At 55.3% G+C, this 26,452-nt stretch overlaps 3 protein-coding genes across 13 annotated transcripts; 2 read left to right on the forward strand and 1 right to left on the reverse strand.

The window, feature by feature from the left end:
• Positions 1–907: 907 nt before the first annotated feature.
• On the forward strand, positions 908–6,194 carry PRPH (peripherin). 6 transcript variants are annotated; one of them, XM_012534619.3, is made up of 9 exons: positions 908–3,212; positions 3,586–3,646; positions 3,814–3,909; positions 4,281–4,448; positions 4,549–4,674; positions 4,765–4,985; positions 5,092–5,141; positions 5,390–5,469; positions 5,724–6,194. In XM_012534619.3, exons 1-9 carry the CDS (start codon positions 2,671–2,673, stop codon positions 5,790–5,792), a joined length of 1,413 nt encoding a protein of 470 aa, XP_012390073.1. In that variant the 5' UTR covers positions 908–2,670; the 3' UTR covers positions 5,793–6,194. The 6 variants fall into 6 exon arrangements, 3 of the variants coding, with proteins under 3 accessions (XP_012390073.1, XP_004274413.1, XP_033292274.1); XM_004274365.3 differs by having other exon boundaries at positions 5,727–6,194; XR_004485576.2 differs by having other exon boundaries at positions 5,092–5,469; positions 5,727–5,795.
• Positions 6,195–13,119: 6,925 nt separating this feature from the next.
• Positions 13,120–20,246, forward strand: TROAP (trophinin associated protein). Of its 6 annotated transcripts, none has more exons than XM_049694906.1 (15): positions 13,120–13,405; positions 13,686–13,840; positions 13,946–14,132; positions 14,664–14,821; positions 14,911–15,048; positions 15,240–15,322; positions 15,973–16,025; positions 16,514–16,635; positions 17,585–17,701; positions 17,785–17,868; positions 17,969–18,028; positions 18,293–18,427; positions 18,583–19,756; positions 19,807–19,956; positions 20,057–20,246. In XM_049694906.1, exons 2-14 carry the CDS (start codon positions 13,697–13,699, stop codon positions 19,950–19,952), a joined length of 2,601 nt encoding a protein of 866 aa, XP_049550863.1. In that variant the 5' UTR covers positions 13,120–13,405; positions 13,686–13,696; the 3' UTR covers positions 19,953–19,956; positions 20,057–20,246. The 6 variants fall into 6 exon arrangements, with proteins under 6 accessions (XP_049550863.1, XP_049550862.1, XP_049550864.1 ...); XM_049694905.1 differs by having other exon boundaries at positions 19,907–19,956; XM_049694907.1 differs by having other exon boundaries at positions 20,007–20,111.
• C1QL4 (complement C1q like 4) lies at positions 20,219–25,654 on the reverse strand. Its single transcript, XM_004274363.3, has 2 exons — positions 23,765–25,654; positions 20,219–21,716 (listed from the first exon to the last, which is right to left on the reverse strand). Exons 1-2 carry the CDS (start codon positions 24,299–24,301, stop codon positions 21,537–21,539), a joined length of 717 nt encoding a protein of 238 aa, XP_004274411.1. The 5' UTR covers positions 24,302–25,654; the 3' UTR covers positions 20,219–21,536.
• Positions 25,655–26,452: the final 798 nt, after the last annotated feature.

Below are 26,452 nucleotides of genomic sequence, written 5' to 3' on the forward strand. Positions count from 1 at the left end.
TAGTAATAAATTACGTTTTCAGCTTTTATTACGTGTGTCCTAAGTATTTTACATGTATTTATTTAACCCTCTCAACAACACTATGAGGTGGAAACTACAATTTTCCCCCTTTTGCTGGAGCACATGAGAGGACATAGTAATGAGACTACATTTGTACAACAGAGTGTTGGAATCAGATGGGAAGCTTGGTAGCTGGATGCCAGAGCCCTGGCTCTTAACCGGGAGCCTTTCCTACTTTTCTTCCGGCCACAAGACCTCCCAGGCCCAGCTCTTTCTGAGGACGGGGGAGGAGTCTTCTCTGCATTGCCAGCAGGCCTGGTTCCCAAACCCAGGCCAGACCCTGGCCTTACAACTCCCAGACCCCTACCGAGGTGGTCCTGGTTCCCTCTACTCTGAGGCTTCTGGGTGGTGAGCTGGGAGCTTAAGCAGGGGAGAGGATGGGAACCCCACTGGTAATTCCCCAGGGCCAGCCCTAGAGGCCTCTACTCTGAAAGGCCCAGGTCTGCCAGCAGTTCCCTGTAAAAATAAAGCCTGAGCTCGTCCTCCCCAGGCCTTACCTGTCCCTTTGCGTGAAGTACCAGCTCAGACTCCCAGTTTGTACCCGGAGGACAGCAGGCAGGGCAGGGCAGGGCCTAGGCTGGAGTGGATGGGGCTTCAGTGGCAGCTGGGGCTCAGAGCCCAGGGCTGCAGCAGAAAGCACTTAGCTTCCCCACTCCCCTCCTCACACCTATCAAGCCCCCTCCCCCTAACCCAGGCAGGACCCTACCCCTCCCCACTTCCAAGAGTTAGTGGCAACCCGGCCTGGTTTATCCATCCCACCCCTCTCTCCCATCCTCCCTCTTCCCATTCCCCTGGCAACCAAACCAGATTCATCAAGGAGAAGGACCTGGCAGCTGTTCAGGGAGAGACTAATAGCCCAGAAGGAAGGAGGGGCCTGGAGAGGAGACGAAGGCTAAGGCGGTAGGGATGTGAGCCTAAGGGCGTTGGCCCATCTCAGAGGACACACAAAGGCGGGGAGGCCCCTCTGCCCTGCAGTGCTGAGGGGATGGCCAGCCAGGGAGCCGCCCTCCTCATCCCCTCAGCCAGAGGTGCAGCCCGGAGTCCCAGACCTGTTTCCCCAGACGCCCAGCTCTTGTCCTCAGGGCCGATCCTACGCGGACCTGTCCTTACTGGAGAGCCCCGGAGTCCCCAGCAGCAGCAGCCCCTTAGCTCCTGGCAAGCCCAACAGGCCTCAGCACCTCGACTCCTGCAGACCATCCAAGCTGCCTCTGTCCACTCCTGGGCAGCCCGTGCCTGCGTTCTGGAAGCCGTTTGACATGCAAAGGCCAGACATCAGCCTCCCTGCTAACTCTGGGGTGGGGGAGGGTATGAAGGGCCCTGTGGTTGGGTGTGTCTAATGTGTGTGCACATAGGTGCACGGTGCTATTACGCATATGCATCTGTGGCTCTGTTCTGGGCCTTTTTCTCCTCTTTCAGTCCCTGAGCCTACGGGGATGGGCACTTTCTCTTTCCCCTTCTCTCCCAATCCAGCCCTCCTCTCGCTGGGTACCTGCAGCTCCTCAGCACTGGAAACCGGCTCCTGCCCGTGTGTCTATCTCTCAGCCTTGGCAGCAGCTGCTACCCTTCAGCCCCCTCCCCTTCCTACTTCAGGAATCGCCCCGGTTCCTGTAAGGCCCTGACTGAGCAGCGGTGGGTTGGGGGAAGGGAGTATCCAGTAAAGCCAGACAGCACACGCTAGCTCACTCAGTTCAGCCTCCGGCATGGCACAGACCCTCCCAAGTGGGACCCAGAGCTGGGCCTAGTCACCCTGAGCCCCCTCTGATGTGCCCACCTTGCTGGGGCCTGGGGTAGATTTGGGATCTGTGTCTTTAAGGCTGAGACATCAGCAGGCAACCTCCTGGCCAAGTGTCCAGGGGAGGGGGAGGGGAAGAAGCAAGTCCATTAGCAGCAGAGCTGGCGCCAGGCAGCAACCCTTCACAGAGCCCTGGGGATTTCAGGGAGAGCAGCCCTTCCTCACCCACCTCAGCTGCCTCTGCACTCCCGTCCCCCAGATCTCCCTGGGTGTGGTGACAGAGGGGGCAGCTGACAGCATTTGAAAGCAGAGCCTAGCCTTCAGGGGCCATGTGGAGGTACAGCCTCTGGGGCCTAAGCCAGGCCAATTCTCCCTGCACCTGGGCTGCGTCCTCCCTGCACCTGGGCTGCGTCCTCCCTGCCCACGTACCAGAAGCCTGCCCTTTAACATACAGTCCACCTAGCCCCCAGTTTTTACCAGCTCTTTCAGGCAGGGACCCCATTTCCAGTGAGGCCCTCCCACCCTAGGCTCCAGCTCCGGATATTTGCTGGAAGGCACTGACCCCCCCAACACCCGAACCCCCCCCTCCCGCCTCCCTGTGGCCTGTGGTGGCCATCCCTGTCTCCTTCCCCACCACGAACTGGGGGAATCAAGTAGGCAGGGCGCCGGCAACCAGGGAGGGAGGGTGCGGCGCTCCTGCAGCTCCGCAGGGGTGGGGCGTCCCCCTCCCCACATAGCCCCACCGTCAGGCCAGTGGGAGGAGCAGCCCATGCCCCCCCTGAGCCCGCAGGGCTATAAAGCCGCCTCGCAGCGGTTTGCGGCTCCTTCCCAGCGCCCGGACAAGCTCTGTCAGCGGTGACTCCCCATCCTCGGCCGCCATGAGCCACCCGTCGGGCCTCCGGTCCGGCGTCAGTTCCACCTACTACCGCCGCACCTTCGGGCCACCGCCCTCGCTGTCCCCGGGGGCCCTCTCCTACTCTTCCAGCTCCCGCTTCTCGAGCAGCCGCCTGCTGGGCTCGGCGTCCCCCGGCTCCTCCGTGCGCCTAGGCAGTTTCCGCAGTCCCCGGGCGGCCGCGGGCGCCCTCCTGCGCCTGCCCTCGGAGCGCCTCGACTTCTCCATGGCCGAGGCCCTCAACCAGGAGTTCCTGGCCACGCGCAGCAACGAGAAGCAGGAGCTGCAGGAGCTCAACGACCGCTTCGCCAACTTCATCGAGAAGGTGCGCTTCCTGGAGCAGCAGAACGCGGCCTTGCGCGGGGAGCTGAGCCAGGCCCGGGGCCAGGAGCCGGCGCGCGCCGACCAGCTGTGCCAGCAGGAGCTGCGCGAGCTGCGGAGGGAGCTAGAGCTGCTGGGCCGCGAGCGAGACCGGGTGCAGGTGGAGCGCGACGGGCTGGCGGAGGACCTGGCGGCGCTCAAGCAGAGGTCAGGGGACAGGGCCGGGGCTGGGCGGCGGCCGTCGAGGCGGCCGCCAGAGGGAGTGGCCCGCCTTATCCACCTGGGCGTGTGCAGGCAGCATCCTCGCCGGCGGGCAACACCCCCAACCCCCGTCTACCACTTTGCTGAGTCTCTGGGGAGGGGAGGAAGGGGGAGTTACTATGTCTCCCCTGTGTATAAAGGGGCCACATCTCAGCTCCCAGCAGGTTAAAGGGAAATATGGGGCAAGTCCATCAGGCAGCCTGAAGGCCCCTCCTCAGAGTCCTGGGCAGTAGCAGCCTCTGACCCAGATCCTGGGGGTCGCGGTCTTACGGCTGGGCAGTGACCCCGGAGCTCAGCTTCTGCACACCCCTCCCACCAGGCTGGAGGAGGAGACTCGCAAGCGCGAGGATGCGGAGCACAGCCTCGTGCTTTTCCGTAAGGTGAGCTCGGTCTCCCCATTCCTACCCCCGGCCTGCGTATCCAGGGTGGCATCTGTGGGCAAAGGGAGGCGACCAGAAGCCTCCAGAGGCAGACAGGGAGGGCCAGGCTCTTCGTCGACCTAAGCAACCCCTCCCTGCTCTCGAACCCCTACTGCCACCCCGTGAAGGACGTGGACGACGCCACCCTGTCCCGCCTGGAGCTAGAGCGCAAGATTGAGTCTCTGATGGATGAGATTGAGTTCCTCAAGAAGCTGCACGAGGAGGTGGGTGGACCCGGGTGTCAGGAGGTTGGGGGTGGTCTCGTTGGAGCTGGAGTACAAGCTCTGGAAGAGACTGGCGAGTGGACCTGAGGAAGAGAAGTGAGATTCGTAGGGTAGACGCAGGCTCTCAACCCCCTCTACAGGTGGTTTGACTCACACCCCTGCGTCGCCTGGTGGCGAGCAGCGGAGCTGCACCCCCGTGACCTGGCCAGAGGCTTAATACGGGCGTGGCGCGGGCCGTGCAGTACCAAGCGCGCTGCACTCCCTAGCGCCCCCTTCTGTTCATTCAAGTGTTTCTTCTCTTTTCTGTGCGCCAACCGCGCGGCCCGCGTGGGATCTGCGCGATGAACTCGGCCTCTCGCCCTGGGCGGCAGGAGCTGAGAGACCTGCAGATGAGCGTGGAGAGCCAGCAGGTGCAGCAGGTCGAGGTGGAGGCGACCGTGAAGCCCGAGCTGACGGCGGCGCTGAGGGACATCCGTGCCCAGTACGAGAGCATCGCAGCGAAGAACCTGCAGGAAGCAGAAGAGTGGTACAAGTCCAAGGTGCCAGGGCACGGGAGGGTTTGGGAGGACCTGGAAGCGTGGAGAGCTGGGGGGAGGGCGCATCTGGTCCACTCACGTCCGGTTGCCCCCCTGGCCGCAGTACGCGGACCTGTCTGACGCCGCCAACCGGAACCACGAGGCCCTGCGCCAGGCCAAGCAGGAGATGAACGAGTCGCGACGCCAGATCCAGAGCCTGACGTGCGAGGTGGATGGGCTTCGCGGCACGGTGAGTACCAGGCTGCGCGCCCCCGCCCAGGGGGTGGAGGATGAAGGCTGCTCCCCCCATTGACGCCCCCTCTTCACCCCCAACCCCCAGAACGAGGCGCTGCTCAGACAGCTGCGGGAGCTGGAGGAGCAGTTTGCCCTGGAAGCCGGCGGGTACCAGGCGGGCACCGCACGGCTCGAGGAGGAGCTGCGGCAGCTAAAGGAGGAGATGGCGCGACACCTGCGAGAGTACCAGGAGCTCCTCAACGTCAAGATGGCCCTGGACATCGAGATCGCCACCTACCGGAAGCTACTTGAGGGCGAGGAGAACCGGTGAGAGGCAGCGGGTCGGATAGGGTTTGGTCAGGGCTTGCGGGGGAGGAGTGGGGGGGGAGGCCAGCGGCTCACAGGAGTAGTTGACCGAGTGCTTCGCCCCCAGGATCTCCGTGCCAGTCCATTCCTTTGCATCCTTAAGTATAAAGACGACTGGTGAGTCTTTCACGTCTGACTTCCAACTGTCTGTCCCCTTGTCTATTTCTGCCCTGACTGGACTCTTACTCTGGCTCTGCTCAGGGATTGGTTCTCTCCGTGAACTTCTGAGTCCTGGTCTACACTCGCCTTCGCTCCTCAGGCTCTGCCCCTCCCCGCCCCTCCCTCACCTCCCAGACGGAGTGAGGGCTTAAAACAAGAGAAATCCCAAGCCTCCTCCCTTCCACCTCTCATCTTGCTTTTTCCAGTGCCTGAGGTGGAGCCTCCCCAGGAGAGCCACAGCCGGAAGATGGTTCTGATCAAGACCATTGAGACCCGGGATGGGGAGGTAAGATGGGTCCCTTGAGCGTAGGACCCCATCATTTCTCGTAGTATTTCTGAGCCCCAGCCTGGCTGCAGGTAATCTTAGGGTGTTTGTGGGTTAGTGATTCTTGGGGTGGGAGTGAGACAGGGAGATGGAAGTGGATGGTCAGACTGGAGCCTCAACTGGTTATGCCAGGGAGGGGGGACACCGTGCCACAAAGGAGCTGGAAGGAGGGTGGTGCTGAATGGCTTGTGCGCCTCACGTGCCTCGGCCCCCAGCAGGTGGTGACAGAGTCTCACAAGGAGCAGCGCAGTGAGCTGGACAAGTCTTCTACTCACAGCTACTGAACTTGTTGGTCCAGAGCTCCCTGACCCTGCCCTAGACCTCTAAGCCCCAATCCTAACACCAGTCCCGAATTAGTCTCCTCCCCCTCTGCATGTGTCCACCAGATGGCTCCAGTCACCCCTTCCCTGGCCGTGGCCAAACCCTACCCAGCACCACAGCTGGGCCTCTCCATGCCCACAGAGACATGATCCATATGTTTCTCATTTCTTATCTTGGTAAGAGTCTATATGTTCCCCCATTTCTTGTCCTGGTAAGAATCTATATGTTCCCCCATTTCTTGTCCTGGTAAGAGGCCAGCCATCCCCAGGATGAGTCTACTCCTGCCACGACCCCAAGATTAGTGGGTGGGTCGGGGTCTGAGTTTCACTTTTAAATCAAATAAAACTGCTATCAAGGGAACCCTCTCCAGTGGTGATCATTTTGTAATGTATAAAAATATGGAATGACTATGTTATACACCTGAAACTAATATAATATTGTAAATGAATTATACTTCGATTTTTAAAACATCATAAAATAGTAAATGGGGGCGGGGCAGGGGGGACCCTCCCTAGTGCACTTGTGTCTGTGTCATGGGAGCGTCAATGCAAAGGAGGCTCAGTGGTATTTTCCCCCTGCCTCAGGTCATTTCTCTTCTGACTCCCACTATCTCGGCATCTATGACTCCTGTCTACCCCTCTGGTTTTCCTCCTACCTCTCTGTCCATTCCTTCTCAACTTCTGTGCCCCATCTGCAGCCCCAGGTGTCCGAAGCAGAGCCCCTTACCTCGCTTTCCACCTTCTGCAGTCACGTTCTTCCTTCTGGATTCCCCGCCCTAAGATGAAGTCACCACTAGGACTTCCGTGGCCCCAATTAGAACTCACCTCATCTTATACTCCTTTCTTTTCTTCACCTACCCCCAATTCTGTTAATTCTACTTTATAACTCTTTCAAGGCTGTCTGGTTCTCCCCGTCTCCACTGCCACCACCCTAGTCCAGGCCACCATCATCTCTTTTTTTTAAAAAAAGTTTATTTTTGGCTGCGTGGGGTCTTCGTCGTTGCGTGCAGGCTTTCTCTAGTTGCGGCGAGCGGGGGCTACTCTTTGTTGCGGTGCGCGGGCTTCTCATTGCGGTGGCTTCCCTTGTTGTGGCACACGGGCTCAGTAGTTGTGGCTTGTGGGCTCTAGACTGCAGGCTCAGTAGTTGTGGTGCACAGGCTTAGTTGCTCCCCGGCATGTGGGATCTTCCCGGACCAGGGCTCGAACCCGTGTCCCCTGCATTGGCAGGTGGATTGTTAACCACTACGCCACCAGGGAAGTCCCGCCACTGTCATCTCTTGCCTGGGTTACATTGTCTGCCTCAGTGGTCTTTTCCCCTGGCCTGGCCCTGCCACCCACCTAAACCTATTCAGCACACTTAGCCGGCAGATCAGATTCTGCTGCCACCACCCCACCCCTTGCTTGAAAATGTCTATTTCCATGCTGTCCTCCAACTCCATTCCATCCTACCCTTGCCTTGAAGTCAAAATTTACTTCTGAATTTAGAATGATCTTTTTCACTCAATTATAGTGCTAGGTGTAGGGAGTAAGCCAGAGTCCCTGCTCTCAAGGAGCTCACAGTCTGGGTGGGGGACATAGATAAATAAGCATACAATTCCAACCTCGCGACGAGTGACGTGATTGGGATAAGGAGATGGTGTTGTGGGAACATGAAGAAGAACACCTAACCCAGCCTTAGGGTAGAGATGGCTTCCCAAAGGAGGCACCATCACAGTGAGCGCTGGAGAATGAACAGCAGTTATTCAGGTGAAGCAGGGAGAGGAAGAGGACTTTCTAGGTAGATACATCAGCCAGAAGACAAGAGGGAGCATGTCTGGAAAGTGAAAGTAGTTCTACGTTGCTGGAATGAAGGCTAGAAAGGAAGGAATTGCATTGAGGTTGGAAAGAGGCAATGAGGGCCAGGTCACCGAGGGCCTTATAGGACATATGAAGGCACTTAGAATTTATTCTAAGGAAAAGGGAAAGAAAAGGGTTTAATGGGTGAAGTATTCAGAGCTGCATCTTAGAAAGGTCACTCTGGCTGTGGTGTTCAGACACAGTTGGAAGGAGAAGGAGGACCAATTCAGAGACTGTGCAGTGAAACATGGAAGAGATGGTGGTGGGCAAAGAAGTGGATGGATCTGAGAACTATTCGGGGGTAGAATCTGCAGTTCCTAAGTGGGGATTGTCAGTGTGAGGGAAAGGGAAATAGCAAAGATTACCCAAGGTTTTGAGTTGAACACCCAGGCAGATGGTGGGACTTTTCACAGAAACAGGGAAGATTGGTATAGGGAGACAAGGGGGCCCAAGACAACAACGTCAGTTTTAGACTTACTGAGTGTGAGATGCCATGGAACAGCCAAGGGGAAGGGCTGGCAGGCATTTGTGTCCACAGGTCTGGAGTTCAGGTGTGATGGAATATTTTGAGATGCTGAATCTATCAGGATGCTTTCTGCTACAAGTAACATACAACCTCATTTTTAAAAAAAAAAAAAAAAAAAGAAAGTAAACTACTTCATGTAACAAGGAGCCAGAGGTAGGTGGGCTCTGAAGTTGGTTGATTCAGCAGCTCAATAATATCACGGACCCAGGCTCTGTCCATGGTTCTGTTCAGCCTTCCTCCTCGGAGGGAAGTTTCATCCTCGGGATGGTTCTCCTCATTGTCTGAAGGTGGGTGCCAGTAGCTACTGCGTGATGCTTCTGTCTTCATATTCAGTGGAAGAAAGAGAAACCCCTCCTCCCAAGGATGAGATATAAGTCCTTTCCTTCAGACCGTCTGGCAAGGATCATTGGTGTGTCCGCTCCTGGAGCAGTAACAGTCATCACTGACTTGGGCTAATTGTCTGGTATGGAATGGACATTGGGGATCAACCACAATGTCCATTGCAAATATTACTCAAGCTTCCCACCATTTTCACCCTCCACCCCTTGCCTTCTCTCCTTTTCATTCAATAGCATTTCTTATCTCAGAGGAGAAATATCACTGAAGAAAAGCAGACAAAAGCTTTGGAGTTTCAACGATTTAGATTTTCAAGTGAGCAAAATTTCCAGTTTGGAAACTTTCACATCAGAGTCTGTGGCCTATGACTTGTACTGGATAGAAGGAAGAGTTTGAGCTGGGTTTCTCAGGTGTCCCACATGAGAAAAAAATGAAACCACTCAAGAACGGTGTATTAAGTGAGAAAAGAGAAGTGCCTTGGGGAGACTCGAAGAGGAGCAGAGGAAGTGAATCCTGAGAATTAACTGGCAGAGAGGTAGGAGGCCTCAGGAAGCCAGGGCAAGAGAGAGCTTTCCAGAGGGAGTGGCTAGCTGCGTCAGAGGATGCTGGGAACCCAGGTTAAGTAACAGGTGGGAAATGTGGGATTTATCAGCAAGGAAGATGTTAGACCTCAGTGAGGGCAGCTTCAGGGCAGGGTAGGGTCAGAGACAAAACACGGTCAACTGAAGAGCGAATGAGAGATGGGGAAGTGGAGAGCAGACTACTCTCATGAGATGTTTGATTGTTGAAAGAAAAGAAAGAACCAGAGCAAGAAAGATCTGTGTTGGAGAAGTGAAATTTTGAAGAAAGGAGAGACTGCACCAATCGTTTTCAAGCTGCGGGTCATGAAACATTGTAATAAAAATTATTGGGTCAAGACAAACATTTTAAAATAAAAAGAATAGAAAACTTTAGGGTATGGTGAAACTGTTATTTTCAGTGTATGTATGTGTGTTCTGGGTTTTCATGTAAAATACATTTTTTTATCTTGGATCGCAGGGGGGAAAAATTGAAAAAGACCAGATTGAACGAGTTTAAGTGCTGGGGAGAATTGAAAGAATCAATTTGTCACGCGTGGATCCAGCCACCTATTGAAATTATACAACCTCAGACTTGGCTGTGATTGAAGAGTTTTAGGAAAACTCAAAATCCAATTCTAAAAAAGCGATCTGATGTTAACCTCAAGAAGACAGGGCTGGGATTTGATTGTGATTAAGAAAGCCTATACCGTATTGACTTTATTGTATTCTGCTTGTAGGAAGAGGGGACGTAGTTTTCACGTCATCTGTAAGAAGGTCACCTCAAAAGTGAGGACGTGACCACATTTATTTAGCAGTTCCTAGAGCGAACCAGTTGTGGTGGGTATCCTGGACCCCAGGGAGGTGCCCACTGTTGTAGTGGAATAATTCCTTAGGGGCCACCTGCCGTGCGTGGAAAAGGGGGTTCAGTTATCTGAGTTGCGAAGAAGAGAGACTAAATGAATATCCCAAGCAAACGGGAGTTCATTGTGAAGTTACACGTAGAAATAAGGGGGATAAGAATTGCAGCTGCCTGGGGTGGAGTGGGAGTCATTTCACAGGAACCCAGAAACACCTGTGTGACACGGGCTCTGCAGCCCCGTCAGGCTTCACGGAGCATGACAGGTGACAGGAAGCCCCATCCACGGCAGGAGCACAAGGCTCCCTGACCGGTGCTCCTACTGCTTCGACTGCTCCTGTCACAATAAACAAATGACCTCACCCTCTGCCCTGGCTCTTGCTGACTCACAGTTTCTTCTTACTTGTGGCTTCAATTGTCCTACGGTTTCCACGACCAGATAGCAATTGCGCAAACCGAGAAGATGGTGGGTTTGTGCCCCCAAAGACCCATCTCGCCTGAGTTAGAATTCAGGCTCCTTTTATACTAAAAGGGGAGGGAATAAAGTCAAATGCTTCCTGGTTCCCATCTGCCTCATGAGGGGATGTGTTCATTTCTTCCTCCCTGCAGTCATTCACAGGTGGACCTGGTCAAGATGTTTCCTGTGAGCTAAACAAAGGTATTTTAGCTTAATGCTCATTACCTGGGGAGCAGGGTTCCCAGAGATGGGCCATTATGTATCATTTAAGCTTATAGGCAACATCCCTTTAGTGATTAACTTGTCATAGAATACAAAAGGTTCTTCCCTCTTCCAGTTAGAGTGATGGAAGAAGGGGTCACAAGCTAAGGAATGCTGGCAGCCTCTCGGAGCTGAAAAAGGCAAGCAAACAGATTCTCCTCTGAAGCCTCAGAAGGAATGGAACCAGACCAAATTTTAGAATTCAGACCCCCAGACCTGTAAGAGAATAATTTTGTATTGTTTTAAGCCACTAACTTCGTGGCGATTTGTTACAGCAGCAATAGGAAACAAGTATACAAGCCTACATATTTTATAAGCACACATGCATAGGTAAGAACTTATATCAATCACATTAGAGTGGTGTCTATGGGGGAGAGCAGACAGGGAGTAAAGGGGAATTGATAGAATAAAACAAGAGAGGTGGCTTGCACCTCCCCATATTCGAGGTCCAGCAAAGACAAACAGAAGCAGGTCGCTCTGACTGCTGTATAGAAAACAGGTTGGACGCTATGACAGGCATAGCAGATATTCTGAGCATTGGCCGTTTGAAAGACTTTTATGATATAAAATCAGTCTCCTTGTACCTCGATTCTGTGAAGGTGGTGCCCTGAGGAGCAGGCATAAATATTTTGTTCACCAAAAGGCATATCGCTCATGGTAAATCACTCAATTTCTCTTACAAATTCGATGAGTGTGACTCCAAGATCTACTCTGGGTAGCCTGACAAACTCAAGTTTCCAGGTTTGTGAACTTGGCCCTGGACTGTGCTGACTACCTTAAAATCATGTAAAGCCACTGTGCAGCCAACCTCCATCCTTCAAACTTCAGCCTTATTCCTCCACGTATCCCAAATGTGTGATAAAGGGCCTTACACACAGTAGGTGCACAATGTTTGTCAGTAGCCATCCCTGCTAATCTAGGAGTCAGGGTCCAGCACATTCACAGTACCTGTGAGTGGAATGAGGGGACTGTCCCCTTCCTTCCAGTCAGACCATCTTTCTAGTTTTAGTTCCTACTATCCTACGTTCCATCTATCCCTAAGGACTTACCCTCATCTGAACACTCCAAGTTTCCTTGCCTTTGCAAGTGCTGTTCCGAGTGACTACAAGAGCCTTCTCTCTTTTACAGGAAGTTCAAATATTACTTCTTTTTGGAGGTCTTCCCTATCTCTCCAGGTATTCATTTGATCAATTATTCATTCATCCATTGACTCATTCAACAAATAGTGAACACCCTTACAGGCAGGCACAATGCAAGACATTGAAAATATAATGTAAGCCAAAAATAAAAGGTCACCACCTTCATGGAGGTCTAGCAGGAGAGATCAGGTTTAATAAACACGATACATTAGGTTCACATTGGTGAATATACAATTACCAACTGAGATACATGCTCTGAGGAAACACTGTTCTTTGAGAGCACACAACTAAGGAAACTTTTTTAGATTAGGGCGGGTTTTGAGTGGAGGGGTTCAAGGAAGCCCTCTACAAGAAAGTAACAGCGAACATCCATTTGGAGGCATGAATAGGCAAAGTGGAAGGTATTGCAGACAGAGAGACTAGAAGGAACACGACAACTTTCAGGGATTGGAAATGGCAGTGGAGTTGAAAAGCAGAGAACAAGGCGGAAAGTGGTACAAGATGGGGAGTATGAGTGGGGAGAGGTCAAGGCACAGTGGTAACATGACCAGATTTGCATATTGGAAAGATTACTCTAGCTGCTATATGGTGAATGGATTATTGTGGAAAGCAAGAGGGAATGGAGGGTGGGAGGCTTTTGCAATCCTCTAGGTGAGATTAGGGTGGAGATAATGAAGAGGAAGAAGGTAAATGAAATCCAAAGGTAATGAAAAGGTGTGAAGGAGAAATTGGAAGGGGAGGGCTTGTATAACAGGAAGCACAAGTCAGGGAGAGAATCTACCAGAGTCCTGTACGCTTGAAACCATCGCCCATTTCCCATTAGAGGTTAACCCCTTCCATTCTAACCAGTGTTCTAGGTTCCCTCATTTTCACACCCCTGCCTGCCAACGGTCCTCCAGGCCTGTGGTGTTGAGTTCCAATGACACTGTTTTGAGCCTTGTTTTCTTATCTGTGAAATGGAGACCACACCTCACCATTCGTAAAGGTGGAGTGAAAAAAGTGATTGTTTCTTTTTATTTTTGTTATTGTTAGCCTCAGTTCAATTTTTTCCAGCCCTCTCCGCCCGTTTGGAGGCAGTTGCTCGGCCTAGGCACAACGTACGGTCGTTTCCTACAATGTGTCTGGAGCGGAGTCCCCACAGCTTGACGCCGAACTCTGATCAGAGTCGGGTGAGCGGTTCGGGCCAGCCTCCAACACCGTCAGTTAGCCTCATTCAGGACACCAGCCCTTCCCACAATGCCGCGAGACTGCACCGTCCCGCACCAGTCCCGAGACCTCGCGAGAGTACCCAGCGCCCGTTGTCTCTCAGACTCCGAGCCCACGCCTTCGCCGGCCTCAGAAAGGTCTCCTCCTTCTTCTTCCACCCCGCGCTCCGCTCTCGGATTGGCTGGTTGAGTCGGGTCAGTTTTTTTCCTGGCCAGAAAGCGGCTCGACGACTAGTCCTTCTTTTGGCCTCGCCTCCGAAGCCTGCGGATTGGACAGCTGAATCCTGTGACACACGCCTCCGCAGGAGCGCAGACAAGCCAATCAGGAGCTTGGCGTATTTTACAAACTGGGGAAGTATCTGCAGCAGAAACCGAGAGAGTCCGGGGAAAAAGCGAAGCAAGTGAGGGCGACGCTGAGGGGTTCCGGGGGAGGTGCGGCACCGGGATCTTGGAGGGAATGAGGGCTTCGGGGGCTCGTAGGGAGGAGAAGCAGTTTGGGGTCCTGGGGCTAAAGAATAGGCTCAGAGGGTTAGGAGGAGACCCCCAGAAAAGAGGCCTTGCAGGCGCCGGGTCCTCTGGGCGCATGGATTTGGGTGGAGGTGGGAGTATCAGGGATGTCAGGACCGAAGCCCCGAGCTGGCTGACCTTTGATCCCTGATCCTGCCTTCTTCTCCGTCTCAGTTGTAGTCGTCATGACTACCCTCCAAGCCACGAAGGATCCTCTCCTCCGGGGTGTATCTCCTACCCCCAGCAAGATTCCCGTTCGCTCTCAGAGACGCCCGCCTCTCCCCACAGTCAAACCCAGCGCCCTGGACCAGGAGAACCAAGATCCAAGGGTAAGAGGGGTTGTGGGGGGTGAAGACAGTAGCTACAAGGACGCAGCACACACCAGCAACGCACCCCAACGCTGAGCCCCAGCTTTTTGTTCTCCCTTCCCTCAGAGATTGGTGCAGAAGCTCAGTAGTCAGCGCCCTCTCGTTGACTCAGCAGGCCCCAGGCCGAAAGCCACACATCAAACAGAGCAATCGGAGAGATTGGTGGGGAGTACTCAGCTTCGGAACCCCTTGGAGGAGCTCAGGCCTAGCCCTGGGAGACAAAATGTGGGACCTAGGCCCCCTCCCCAGACAGGTACCTGTTGGAGGCTTGAAGACAGTTTCTTTGGCTGGGTAGGAGAATTGGCTGGTGGCAGTGGGGTTTGGGGGCTTTGCATTCCCGGGTCTCCTGCTTACTATAATTCCTAGTCCCTGCTGCTAGAAAGCTCTTTGCTCTTAGAAGCCCTTTGCTTTCTTCAGCAAAGCGTCATCTCTTCTAAAGCCTTTTCCGCCTCTCCCAGTCGTAATCAATTGCTCTGTGTTCGCATGCTTTGCTGTACTTCTTTTATAACATGTCCATACTTGGACTTGAGTCTGTTACCTCTCTATAGTTTGATGATAGCTTTCCTGAGTATGGGGGCTTTGTCTTATTTGTCTCAGGGTGTCAGTGCCTAGAATAGTGTCTTACACAGAGCAAAGTCCTATGAATGTTTGGTGAGCTGAGTTCAGTTATATGAGTCTCTTCGGCTCACTCTTACACCTCAAGGTGACTCTGCTGGGCTCCCTGACCCCTCAGCCTCCCCGCTTCCTGTTCCTTCTCACCTTTCCTTCTCCTCTTCCCTTGCAGAGGCTCCAGGGACCATAGAGTTTGTGGCTGACCCTGCAGCCCTGGCCACCATCCTGTCAGGTGAGGGGGTGAAGAGCTGTCGCCTGGGGCGCCAGCCCAGTCTGGCTCAGAGAGTACTGGTTCGAGGGAACCAGGGAGGCACCATCCGGAGGCGCCAGGTAATGAGCCAGGATAGGAGGAGATCAGGCTGGAGTAGGCTGATGAGGGAATCCTGAGCCTGTACTGATAGCCTCTCTTGGGGTCCTAGGATGCCCGGGCCTCTGCATACTTGGCTCCCAGAACCCCCACCCACCGACTGGACCCTGCCAGGGCTTCCTGCTTCTCCAGGCTGGAGGGACCAGGACCTCGAGGCCGGACCTTGTGTCCCCAGAGGCTAGAGGCTCTGGTGAGTGCCCTTGAGGGGCTGATACTCAGTGCTTCTGGGAACTCCTTCCAAGGACAGAGCTGGGCCTTAGGAGGGAAGGTACCTCATAATGAGCCAGAGGGTTGGTATGGAGGCCGATGGGGTTGTTGGTGAAGCCTGAAGGTTTGAGGCCTACCTCTGACTCTGTTTTTTCTCTTGCTCCTATGGCTCAGATTCCACCTTCAGGACCTTCCTCTCACCCCTCTGCTCCTCCCGGTTTCCAGGAGCTAAGAAGAGAGACAGGTGGCAACAGCAAGTGAGGAGAGGGTCATCTGGAAAAGAATGATTCAGTGTCTGATACAGGGGTCCCTCAGAGCTGGGGCCTTCCGATAGCTTTAGGACTTCCCAGCAGCCCAGGGCGGAAGGGGGAAATCTGTGAGTGCTCAGGGTGAGCCCTTGCAATAGGGGTCAGGCCTTCACAATCAGGCCTCAATATGACATCAGTTTCATCAGGCTGTGGGACAAGGAGGGGACAGAACTGAGAGGTACCATCTCTTTTGTTTCGTGGCCAGAGCACAGACCGTGGCAGTAAATGGGATTTGGGTTTGATTTCTGACTCTTAGTACTTATGATTTGTGCAAGCTTGCCTTACCCTCCGAGCTCCAGTTTCTTTTCTTTTCTTTTTTTTTTTTTCTGGCTGCGCCACTGCGTGGATTGTGGGATCTTAGTTCCCCAACCAGGGATTGAACCCGGGCGCTTGGCAGTGAAAGCGCAGAGTCCTAACCACTGGACTGCCAGGGAATTCCCACTTCAGTTTCTCTAATCTGTCAAATGAGGATAATGTTTGTATTATCATTTGAGGTTATCGTGAGAATTAAATGAGATGATGTTTGAAAAGCACTTAGCACAGGGCCCAGCTCGTACTTGGTACTGAGTGACTGCTAGCTGCTGTCCTTATCGCCACAGGACTTCAGTGAGCCAGGCCTCAGGATTGCTTCTGGAGACCCTTGTCAAGCCTGGTGAGTGTGTCTGGCCATGGGGAGACAACAGGGGCAGGGGAGCTGCTTGTAGCGAGCCAAACAAGAGAAAGCTCAGCAGGCTGTGGCGGGAAGCCCAGATCAGAAGGAGACAGAGAGGAAGAGATCTTCTTGATAGGCCAGAGGTTGGCCCAGTTGCACTTGTGTCGGAGGAGGTGGTCCCCGTCTCTACCCTCTCTCTGCCGCTTCCTGTAGGGTTTACCTTCCACTCACTGTTCTGTCCTCAGCCCCTAAGAGCCATCACCGCACCCCTAGCCCACTCAGGGTATTCAGATTAATGATTTACTACTGAAATAGTGCTGGCCTGCAAAGGGATGCTGGATGGGTCCCCACCCCTGATGGTGCAGTGGGGGCTGTTAAACTGGCATACCCTGGTCGGAGGTTGCAACCTCCGACTAGGGTTGCAGGGCCCTGTGCCAGACTTTGATGTGTGTTCCAGACACTGCAGCAAATTTCCTGTCTCCTCCTAGCTTCCTCTCTCCCTGAAGGAGAATATGAAGTTGTCACTCACTCAGATGAAAGAGGAGGGGGCCCCCTCGGTCTGGCTCAGCGAGTACCATTAAAAGAAACCCGAGAGATAACACACACCAAGGTGAGCTGGGACCTTCCTCCTCTGTGCTGGGGGAAGGGCACAGAGGAGATGCAGGGGGGGATTCCCCAGCAGCAGTGGCACTGAGGATTGTGGGTAGAGCCAGGCAGTCCCAGCCTGGATCTCAGCATGTTAACTGGGTCCTGGTTTGCCTTAGTTGGACCCAAGGCCCTCTCCAGAGTGGTACTGGCCTCTGTTTACCAGGTGTCCGGGGCCTGCGAGTGAGAGGTCATAGTCTGGTATACATTTGTATCACCATCAGATCAGTGCTGAGAGTAAGACAGATCTGAGAGTTCATTCTTTCACTCCACAAGGGTTTATTGAACAGCTACTGTGTGCCAAGCAATGTTCTAGGTTCTGGATATACAGTAGGAAATAAGTTCACATTCTAGAAGGGGGAGACAAAAGATAAACACACGCGTAAAATATATAGTAGGTCAGATGGTGCTAAGTTATCTGTTTAAAAAAAAGAAAGTAAGGCACTGAAAGGGAAGGAGAAGTGGAAGGGGGTGATTGGTACTGTAGTTTCAGGTAGATCGGTCAGGGGAATCTCACTGAGGTGCGGCTAAGTGAAGAGCAGAAAGAGTTGAGGGAGTGAGCCATGTAGATAATCTGGGGGAAGAATGTTCCAGGCCACAAGAACTGCAGATGCAAAGATGGCATGTACCTGGTGTGTTTAAGGATCAGCAAAAAAGCGAGGCTGAAGCAGAGTAAGAAGGAAAGGAAGTGAGAGGTTAGAGCAATGACAGAGTCAGGTTGGGTAAGGATTTATAAAACAGCGTAAGATCTTGACTATTACTTGGAATGAGTGCAAAGCCATGGGGAGGGGGGATGAACAAGGGAGGGACATGACTTGATTAAATCTCAAAAGAATCACACTGGCTGCTCAAGTGAGGACAAGAAAGAGCAATGCCAAGCGGGAGGGATCACTCTTCCACCTTGTTCTCCACAGGACGGCCGTGACTCCTGCCTGATGCCCTCCCCTGGCCAAGTGATACCACCTGCCATCACCCGGCCATCACCCTTTGGACGGGCTCAGCGTGTGCCTTCCCCTGGCCCCTCAGCTCCAGTTTGTATCCACAACTCCTGGGGGCTGGGATCACTGCGAGGTCTCGGTTTTGTCCCTGCCCAACCACCCCCATCTCTCCCCAGACCTCATATTCAGTGTTGCGGCGTCTCGCCATCCGCCCCAAAACCCAGTTCACACCCCTTCCATCGGCCCCCAGAGCTCAGCAGGTGAGAGAGGGCAGGGGAGGTAGCTGGCTTAGGCCAGGGCTGGAGGAGGTAGGGGATGGATGGGTACAGGGAAAGTCATGGCATCTCACTTCTGTCCCAGGCCCAGTGGTTGAGTGGCCTCTCCCCTCAGCCTTGCCCCGAAGAGCCTGCCCTGCCCTGGGTAAGTATCTGAAAGCTTCCCATGCTGAGCTTCCTCGCTCTGTCCCGTTGGCCTGAGGCCCAGCAGTTTTGAAGCAAGTGGGCTCTCTGGAAAAGCTGCCTAACTTTCCAACTCTCCCTGCTTCTCTGCTGCCCCTCCTAATCCAGGTCTAGGGCCACTCAGTTAAGGCCCTGATCCCTTCCTCACTAGTTTGAAGACTCAAACTAGTCTTCTTCCTACTCCAGCCTGGCTTCCTCATGTGGCCCCTCTCCTCCCATGTGGCAGGAGCAGATTGCAGTCCGGTTATTTGACCAGGAGAGTGGTATAAGGTTGCAGGAGGCTCCTGGGAAGCCACCCGTGTCAACTCCTTATGGACCCCACCCCAGTAGAACCCCCAACCTCCAGGAGCTGAAGCTGCAGGTGGGCTGGTGTGGGCAGCAGCTTTGATGCCCGATGGGCAGTGACGGGGCTGGGAAAGCGAGAAATGGCGGGGGTGGGGGTGGGCATGGAAATACGACAGTGTGGGTACAAGACTTGCACCCACTTCTTGACATCACACTCTGTCCCACCCACAGCGCATCAGTATCCTGCAACAGCTTTTGCGACAGGAGGTAGAGGGGCTGGCGGACGGCAAGTGTGCCCCCCTTCATGGAGGCTTCTCTCTGGATGTGGTTGAACTTCAGCCCCTGCTGGCTGAGATCTCTAGAACTCTGAATGCCCCAGAGAATAAATCTGGGGCTTTTCATCTTCCTGGAATGTTACAGCACTCTGGGTTGCCCAAACCCTACCTTCCAGAGGGGTGTGGGGAACCAGAGCCCTGCCCTGGAGCAGAGCCCGAGGTAGCTCTGCCCTGCCCTCCAGCAGAACCAGGGCCCCCAGAGTCCTACCATAGGAGGGGGCCTGAGATATCAGAGCCTTCCACCCAGGAGGCATCAGAGCCCTGCCCTCTGGGAGAGCCTGGACCCCTTCAGGCCTGCCCCCAGGGGCAGACAGGACTCCCAGAGCCCTCCCCTAGGGTAGAGCCTGGGGTATCAGAGGCCTGCTCCCTGGAACCCAGAAGTCCAGAGTCCAGCCCATGGTCCTGCTGCAGTCAGTGGGCTCCAGCGACCACCAGCCTGACCTTCTCCTCCCAACGCCCACTTTGTGCCAGCCCCCCTATCCACTCACTCCAGTCTCTGAAGCCCCCAACAGGCCAGGCAGGTAAGGAGTTGGTTGGAAGGGGTTGTGAACAAAGGAGGTCCTCATCTCTCGCTGGGAGCAGGGCCTGCCCTGCACCAGGTGATCCTACGCTTTCTTTCCCCTACCTCCCTTGCCCCAGTCTGGCTCTCCCACAGGAAGAAGTGGGGGGCTGCACCTTCAGCCCTGTGCTCCTAATTGGCTTGGCCCTTGGTCGCGGAGTGGGAAAGGGCAGTATATGGTGGGAGTCTAGGACTCCAGAGTCTGCCCTGATCTCTCTGTGGCCTTTGGCCCTCAGGCCCCAGCAATCTGGCCCCTCGAACCCTGGCCCTGAGGCAGCGCCTCAAAGCATGTCTGACCGCCATCCACCGCTTCCACGAGGCCCGCCTGGACGACGAGTGTGCCTTCTACACCAGCCGAGCCCCTCCCTCAGGCCTCACCCGGGTCTGCACCAACCCTGTGGCCACATTGCTCGAACGGCAGGATGCCCTGGTGAGCCTCCGGTCCACAGCCAGCTGTGCCTGTGGGAAGTAGGAAGTAGGGCAGGGGGCCATCCTCGGCTCCTTTACAGAGGTCAGGGCGAAGAGCTGGTTACAGTTCAAGGACAGCTGGGATGTGACAAGGTCAGGGGGAAGAGCTGGTTACAGTTCAAGGACGGCTGGGCTGTGACGAGGCCAGGGGGAAGAGCTGGTTACAGTTCAAGGACAGCTGGGATGTGACGAGGTCAGGGGGAAGAGCTGGTTACAGTTCAAGGACGGCTGGGCTGTGACGAGGTCAGGGCGAAGAGCTGGTTACAGTTCAAGGACAGCTGAGCTGTGACGAGGTCAGGGGGAAGAGCTGGTTACAGTTCAAGGATGGCTGGGCTGTGACGAGGTCTTCTCTCTCCCTAGTGTTTTATTCCAGTCGGCTCTGCTGCCCCACAGGACTCTCCGTCATGAGGCATACGCCTCCACCCACTCCTGTCCTGCCTTGCACCTTCCTTTTAACCCTTATTTATTTTCCACACCATGTACTGGGAGCTGACACCCTTTTGTCCTTCAATAAAGTTTCTAAAATGTCCAAATGTCTGTTTTCCTCCGGTCCTACTTAGGCCAGCTACTGCTGTTTCTCCTCAATTGTCCACATGGTGGCAGTGTCCTCCAGCTTAGAGGCCAGCCCTGGGTTCTCAGTCTTCCCCAGGCTCCCTCGCCCAGAAGCTGTCCAGGTCATCCCACTCCTGCACACCCCACCCTCCCAGCAAGCACTATGAGTGAGTGGTTTTTTTTTTGGGGGGGGGGCGTGAATGTGGGCCTTTGGGGAGCTGCTTTTCTCCTTGCTCCCTGAGATCTTGGTCGCTCCCAGGAGCCGTCAGCAACTCCTGCATCGCCTAGAGTTCCCTAGAACTCTCCCCCTGCATCAGCAGAAGCACCAGACCCATACCTCTGGAATCCTCCCTTGCTAGTGTCCCTCTGGTTGGCGTCTCCCTACAGTGTAAGACCTCAAAGCTCTCCTGAAGCTGATACCCTTCCCCGTATCAGAGTAGAAACCCTGGGCTACTCCCCTCCTCGGCTTCCCCAGAGGCAGGCCTTGCCAGGAATAATGAAACCTTTGCCTCTGGCAGAGAGTGATAGGGTAGGGGTCCTTGAGAGGAGTGAGGAGAGGGTCAGCCACTCTCCCCCACTCTGTGCACCGAGTTAAGAGGCACACACATTCTCCCACTTCACTTTATTGGAAGAGGCAACAGCAGCTGTAGCCCCAGGGCCTAACCCCCGATGGGGGTGAAATGGGGACTGCAGGATGAGTTTTAAATGCTAGGAAAGAATTTCCTGGTTCCTCCAGTTCACAGGGAGGCTGCCAAGGCTAGAGCCTGAAGCCTGAAAATGGAGATGAGGGGAGGAGGGGATGGCAGAGAAGTTGTCATGACAGAGGACCAGCGCCTACCCGCCCTGATGTCTCCTCCCGCCTAGAAGGGCTCCTTCTGTTTCTGTTCTCTCCCTCCCCAAAAGCCAGGGCTTCCCTTCTGTTTTCTGCTTTCCGTGCCTCTGTGCTGCAGTTAGTGAACCTGTTTCCTAGCTCCCGAGAGAAGAGAGGGCCACGGCCTGCGCCCCCCTCCTGGCCCGGCTTTCACAGGCATGTGCGCGGATGCTGGTGGTCCCTTCCCAAGCCGCTCTGCTCCTCCGGCCGGTTTCCTCAGCTCCCCAGCCACTCAGTTATACCCCGGAGCACCAAGAGTCCGCCCATTAAAGGCCACCTCCGGGAGTGGGAGGGTCCGTCCCACCCCCAGTCTCTCAAAGGATGGGGTGGCGCCTTGGGTGGGGCAAGCTGAAGGTGGGTGAGGGGGGGAGCGGGGGGGGGGCGGGGGATGGGGCCCGACTCAGTCCGGGTAGATGATGAAGCCAGAGAAGGTGCTGTACTTGTTGGTGTTACCGCCGTGCACCTTCCCGCCGTCCAGCTTGATGAAGACTTCATCTCCCACATCCAGGTGCAGGATGACGCTGTTGCTGGCGTAGTCGTAGTTCTGGTCCGCGTCCTGAGCAATGGCGCTGGCCCGGACCTAGAGAGGGGGAACAGAACAACCCACTCATGCCCTGTGCGGAGCTGGGGTGATGAGGGGTCGGCCGAGGAGATGCAGCTGGGCCTGTGAAGGTGACGCGAGGGTAGCAGGCTGCAGGGTTTGGGAAGGACAAGGTGCCTCGCAGGCACTGCCATTCACTAGCTGCTGGGACTGGGGCAAGGTTCACGCTTTCTGTGGTCCTTAATTTGAGCTATAAGGTAGGAGGTAGTAATAGAACCTACCTCCTCAGGTTGTTAGGATTAAATGAGTTACTACGTGTGAAGTGTGTTACAAAACAGCGCTTTGCACAAAGAAAATGCTATATAGGTTTTGCTATTATTATTATTTAAAAAATAAAATTAGACTGTAGGATAATTTTTAAGATTCTGAACCCACTCGGACCTTCTAAACTTGTGCTCCCTTCCTCCAGAGATAGGGCACAGGTGTGTCTGTGCGTGTGTAAGCAAGGGTGCAGGCTGTGGGAAGATGCCATGATGTATCCTCGCCCCTCCTCGATTGTCCCTCCTAGTGCCCGCGGGCGCCCCGACGTGGGGGTCGCCTTCCGCCCAAACAGGTAGTGCCTCTTCCCCTCTGGCCTCGCTGCTGTAGGTCGCCTCACCGACGCCTGAGCGTCGCAGCCAGCCCCCTCCCCAGCCCCCCTCTTCCTGTCCCGAGGGGGCTGGTTATTAACTGATTAATTATTCATCATTATTCTAATCACTATTTACCGTCCCCAAAGCCGCAGCGCCCGCACCGCGGAATACAGTGTGGGAGCTGCGCGGCCCCCGCCCCCTCGGGAAGCGACGCACTCTAGATACATACTGCCCCCCTCCGCCCCTCACAGACACGCCGCACAGACCACACACACCTACTCAGTGCCACAGGCAAGCAGCCACCGCTCTACTCTCACACCTTCGCACCCCGCACCCACAGACACACTTGAATCACGCACACACACGCTACAGTCTTACACACACACACTCTCACTCCCTTTCCCTGGGCTCCTGGGGCGGCCCTGCTTGGGGGAGACCTCAATGTAGTGCCTTCGGTTCTTGGAGCGGAAGGGTGCTGCAGCGGTAGCAAGACCTGGGGTTCGGACAGGTGGGATAAGCAGGCCTGATGCGCCACGGTCAAATCACTCCACCGCGCACGGGGCATTCGGAGGTCACAGCTCAGCCCTAACCTTACACCCTGCGGCTTGCGTGGCCCAGGCACATTTCCCCAGCCCCACCCCTGTGGCCTCTGGCTCCCCCTAAGCGTGTCCTGGACCTTGAGCTGAGTCTTTGGGACTTTTCTTCCAAGCTAAGGCAGCAGTGACTCCGACTCTGACCACAGGAGCAGGGACCAGGCCGGGGTCCAAGGCTTCTGCTTTATCTGTTCTTGCCTCTTCCCTTCTCCCAAATTCGTTCCTGCAAGCCACCTGGCTGGCCCCAGTGCTGCCTCATTTTCCACCTCTGCCTATGGACTCAGTATTAGCTGAGGGTAAGGCCCACTCTAGAATTGACCTCAGGCCCTGGGACTAGTAATAGAGTTGCCTGGAAAATGAGACAGTGTTTTCTTTCTTTTTTTACCTTCTCCTTGAAAATCCAAGCTTAATGACCCCCATACGGGAACAGATACCAACTGCCCACGGCGTGATACCCGGACTCCATTCTAAGTTGAAGGAGCCAGACTCCGGTAACTTGCCCATCAAGTGGCTGGGTAACCCAAAGGCCAGGAGGGCTGCCCAAGACAGGTGAAAAGAGGCTAAGAGGCAGGGTGAGATACCAAAGAGGTTTGGTGTATAGTTGCCTATAGTTGGAGTGTGAGGCTCTGAGGTTTAATTCTGACACCATTCCTAATGCTGCATAAGACCCTGGGCAGGTCGTTTTCTTTCTCTGGCCCCCCAATTCCTTTTGGACTAAATGAAGCGATTTCTAAGTTCTTGGCAATGTGGCCTTCTTGGATTTAGTGACGGTGTTTGGGGAAGAGGTTCGGGTTGCGTAATGAATGCAGGGAGAATTAGAAAGCTACCTTGTCTGGGGCTGGGTGGGAGAGGGGCAGCTCACCTGTCCATTCTTCATCAAGTCCGCCCACATGCTGGTGCCGTCACCGCCGCGCATAAGCACATGGTAAGCGAAGAAGTAGACACCTGGCATGGGGCAGGTGAACTTGCCACTGGCTGCCTCGTAAGCGTTGCCCACGTTGGTCACCACGTCGTCGAAGCGCAGCACTTCGTAACCTTCGTGTGGCCGCCGCAGGCCAGCATAGAAGGCAATTCGAGGCACGTAGCCGGCAGGGGGCGCTACCCCGCCGGGGCCTGGGCCTGGAGGGCCAGGGGGACCTGGCCTGCCCGGCTCTCCTGGAGGTCCTCTGGGACCTGGTGGTCCCGGGGGCCCTCGCAGACCTGCCTTCCCGCGCCGGCCCACCTCTCCCTTGGCGCCCTGAGGGAAGGGGGGTACGGAGGCGGGCGCGCCGTCGGGTCCTGGGCCTCGCGGCCCGTGGGGGTCGCACACCATGCGGCAGCGACCCAGCATCTCGTAGTGCGCCGGCCCGCGGGAGCTGTGCACTAGCAGCGGAATGGCCACCAGCAGCAGCAGCACCATGGCCACCCCGACGGCCGCGCCCGCCACCCTCTTGCGGCGGCTCAGCCGCGACGCGGCCAGGGCCAGCAGATCCTCCTCACTCTTGGGTGCAATGGTGGCGGAGGCCCGGGGCTTTCCACGGGCGCCAGAGGCGGTGACCGGGCCCGGGCCTGGGTCGGGATCCCCCCGACGGCTGCGCCCGGCCCCCCCGCCCCTGTGGGCTCCCGCCTCAGTGGTGCTGTTCCCCAAACCTTCCGTCAAGGCGGAGGTCCCCCCGTTGTTTGGACCAGGGACAGCTCCCGACAGTTCAGAGTCCGTGGTCCTCTATTACCCTCTCGTTCAGTCTAACGTTCCCAGGCGCCTGAAATCGGTGGCTTCTCGGACGGCTGGTTTCTTACAGAGCTAGGATGCCTGCCCTCCGGACAGCTGCTTTCTCGAGGATGGCGGCGCCTAGGTCCCAGGCTACCCAGACGGATAGCTCCCGGCCGGAGCTGGGACTACTCTCCGCGCTCTGGACGTCCGGGGCTCTGCGCTGCTGGTGGCGCCCACCGGACGCGACCTCCTCGCAGGTTTGCGCTCTGGCTCTTGGCGAGCCTTGACCCACCTTTCTACCCTAGCCGCGGCCCCAGCCCCTGCTGAAGCCCTGGCCCCGCGTCTCTCTCCAGCTAGCGCTCTCCCTCTCTGCGTCCCTAACCTTCCTTCCCTCCCTCCCGGAGCGGCAGTGCGGGTGGTGTGAGCCGCGACGCGGCGGGAGCCGCTCTAAGAGGCCGCGGCGGGGGGGGCGGGGGCGGAGCGACCCCTGGCGCCCAGAGAGGGAAGCGTGGAGGCGGGGCAGGCCACGGCCCCCACCCGCGTCCCCCCAGCCTCTCGGTTCCTGACCGGCTCTAAACCAATTCTGCAGGGATTCACTGCCCTCACCCTATCCTTACTTTCACCCTCTACCCTGAGTTTGGTATTCTCAGAGCCCGGAGGAGGCCAGAAACGGGGATGGGATAAAAAGCGGTGGAGATGCACACACACAGAAGACAGACGTGGATTCCAGAGCTAAAAAGAGCCCTCCCCGGCTCCCCCCCTCAAAAAAAGAAAAAAGAAAAAAAGAAAAAAGCCCACGAGCAAACAACAAGGACTAGAAAAAAATAGAAATTCGCCACTCAGTGCCCGTGACCGAATAACATATGGTAAAGGGTTCAACGGGTACGGGTTGGCCTGAACTGGAAAAGGCAAATCTCCAGGCACCTCTACCCTCGACCCCCAGTGTTGGCGGAGGGGGCCGCAGAGCAATCGAGAGAGTGAGGGAACAGAGAGAGTGAGAAAACAGACCAGCCTGGGAAAGCGAGCAGGAAACCGACAGGAAAGCAGAGGAGCTACAGAGAAATCAAAGGGATGCAAAGCCAGATAGAGACGCAGAGACAGAGACAAAGCTTGAAAAAGAGACTAAATGACAGCCCCAGAGGGGGAGAAGGAGAGACAGAGACGGAGAGAGAGAGACAGGAGCCAAGACAGGTTGACAGATCGAGAGAGAAATGTAAATGGCGCGCTGCAGAGAGACACCCAGGTCCGTGTTCGGACTCCAATGTGACATATCAACTGTGGGGACGACGCGGAGGCGGGGCGCTTCTTGGAGCAGTGTGGTAGGCTCTGGGCCTGTGCATTGTGACAGTGTGCTGGCAAGTGTGGATGTGTCCATGGGACCCTGGCCTTGTGTGTCCCTGGGTGAGTGGGATTGTGGATTGTGGATTGCCTTTGTGTGTGTATGTGTGAGGGCTGTTTGAAGGGAGGTTTTATATTTGTCTTCCTCTTAGTCCCTAAATGTGGAACCCCATGAATGTCATCTTTCTTACCTCAGGACTGAAGAGTAGAGAGTTTACTGGGGAGAAAGAGTCAGAAGGCAGCTCTTGCCCTGGCAGCCCAGCCCGGTCCCACCCCTGCCCGGGTCCCAGACTTTGTCCAGCCCCAGGATCTCTGCCCCTTCACCCTTCCACAAAGGGCTGTGGTTAGATGGAAACTCAGAGAAGTTGGACCCCACATAATAAATGTTTGGGGGAGGGATTTGAAATTTGAAATTGGTTATGCAAAGTAATATAACTAAAACGCAGTTTCAGTGCTAGGCACCCACCTGTGAGGGGTGGCTGTGTCTGTCATTCGGGGGACCAAGAGGAAACACAAGCTTTG

This window comes from Orcinus orca, chromosome 11, assembly GCF_937001465.1.
Source record: "Orcinus orca chromosome 11, mOrcOrc1.1, whole genome shotgun sequence".
Taxonomy (NCBI): Eukaryota; Metazoa; Chordata; class Mammalia; order Artiodactyla; family Delphinidae; genus Orcinus; species Orcinus orca.

Bases quoted from the DNA above. Each gene is read 5' to 3' on its own strand.
- PRPH (XM_033436383.2), top strand. From the start codon at position 2,671: ATGAGCCACCCGTCGGGCCTCCGGTCCGGCGTCAGTTCCACCTACTAC. The intron at 3,213-3,585 runs GTCAGGGGACAG...CCCTCCCACCAG, and splicing joins CTGGCGGCGCTCAAGCAGAG to GCTGGAGGAGGAGACTCGCA. The intron at 3,910-4,280 runs GTGGGTGGACCC...CCTGGGCGGCAG, and splicing joins TCAAGAAGCTGCACGAGGAG to GAGCTGAGAGACCTGCAGAT.
- TROAP (XM_049694905.1), top strand. From the start codon at position 13,697: ATGACTACCCTCCAAGCCACGAAGGATCCTCTCCTCCGGGGTGTATCT. The intron at 14,133-14,663 runs GTACCTGTTGGA...CTTCCCTTGCAG, and splicing joins TAGGCCCCCTCCCCAGACAG to AGGCTCCAGGGACCATAGAG. The intron at 15,323-15,972 runs GTGAGGAGAGGG...TTATCGCCACAG, and splicing joins GAGACAGGTGGCAACAGCAA to GACTTCAGTGAGCCAGGCCT.
- C1QL4 (XM_004274363.3), bottom strand. From the start codon at position 24,301: ATGGTGCTGCTGCTGCTGGTGGCCATTCCGCTGCTAGTGCACAGCTCC. The intron at 21,717-23,764 runs GTGAGCTGCCCC...CCCCCTCTCTAG, and splicing joins ACTTGATGAAGAATGGACAG to GTCCGGGCCAGCGCCATTGC.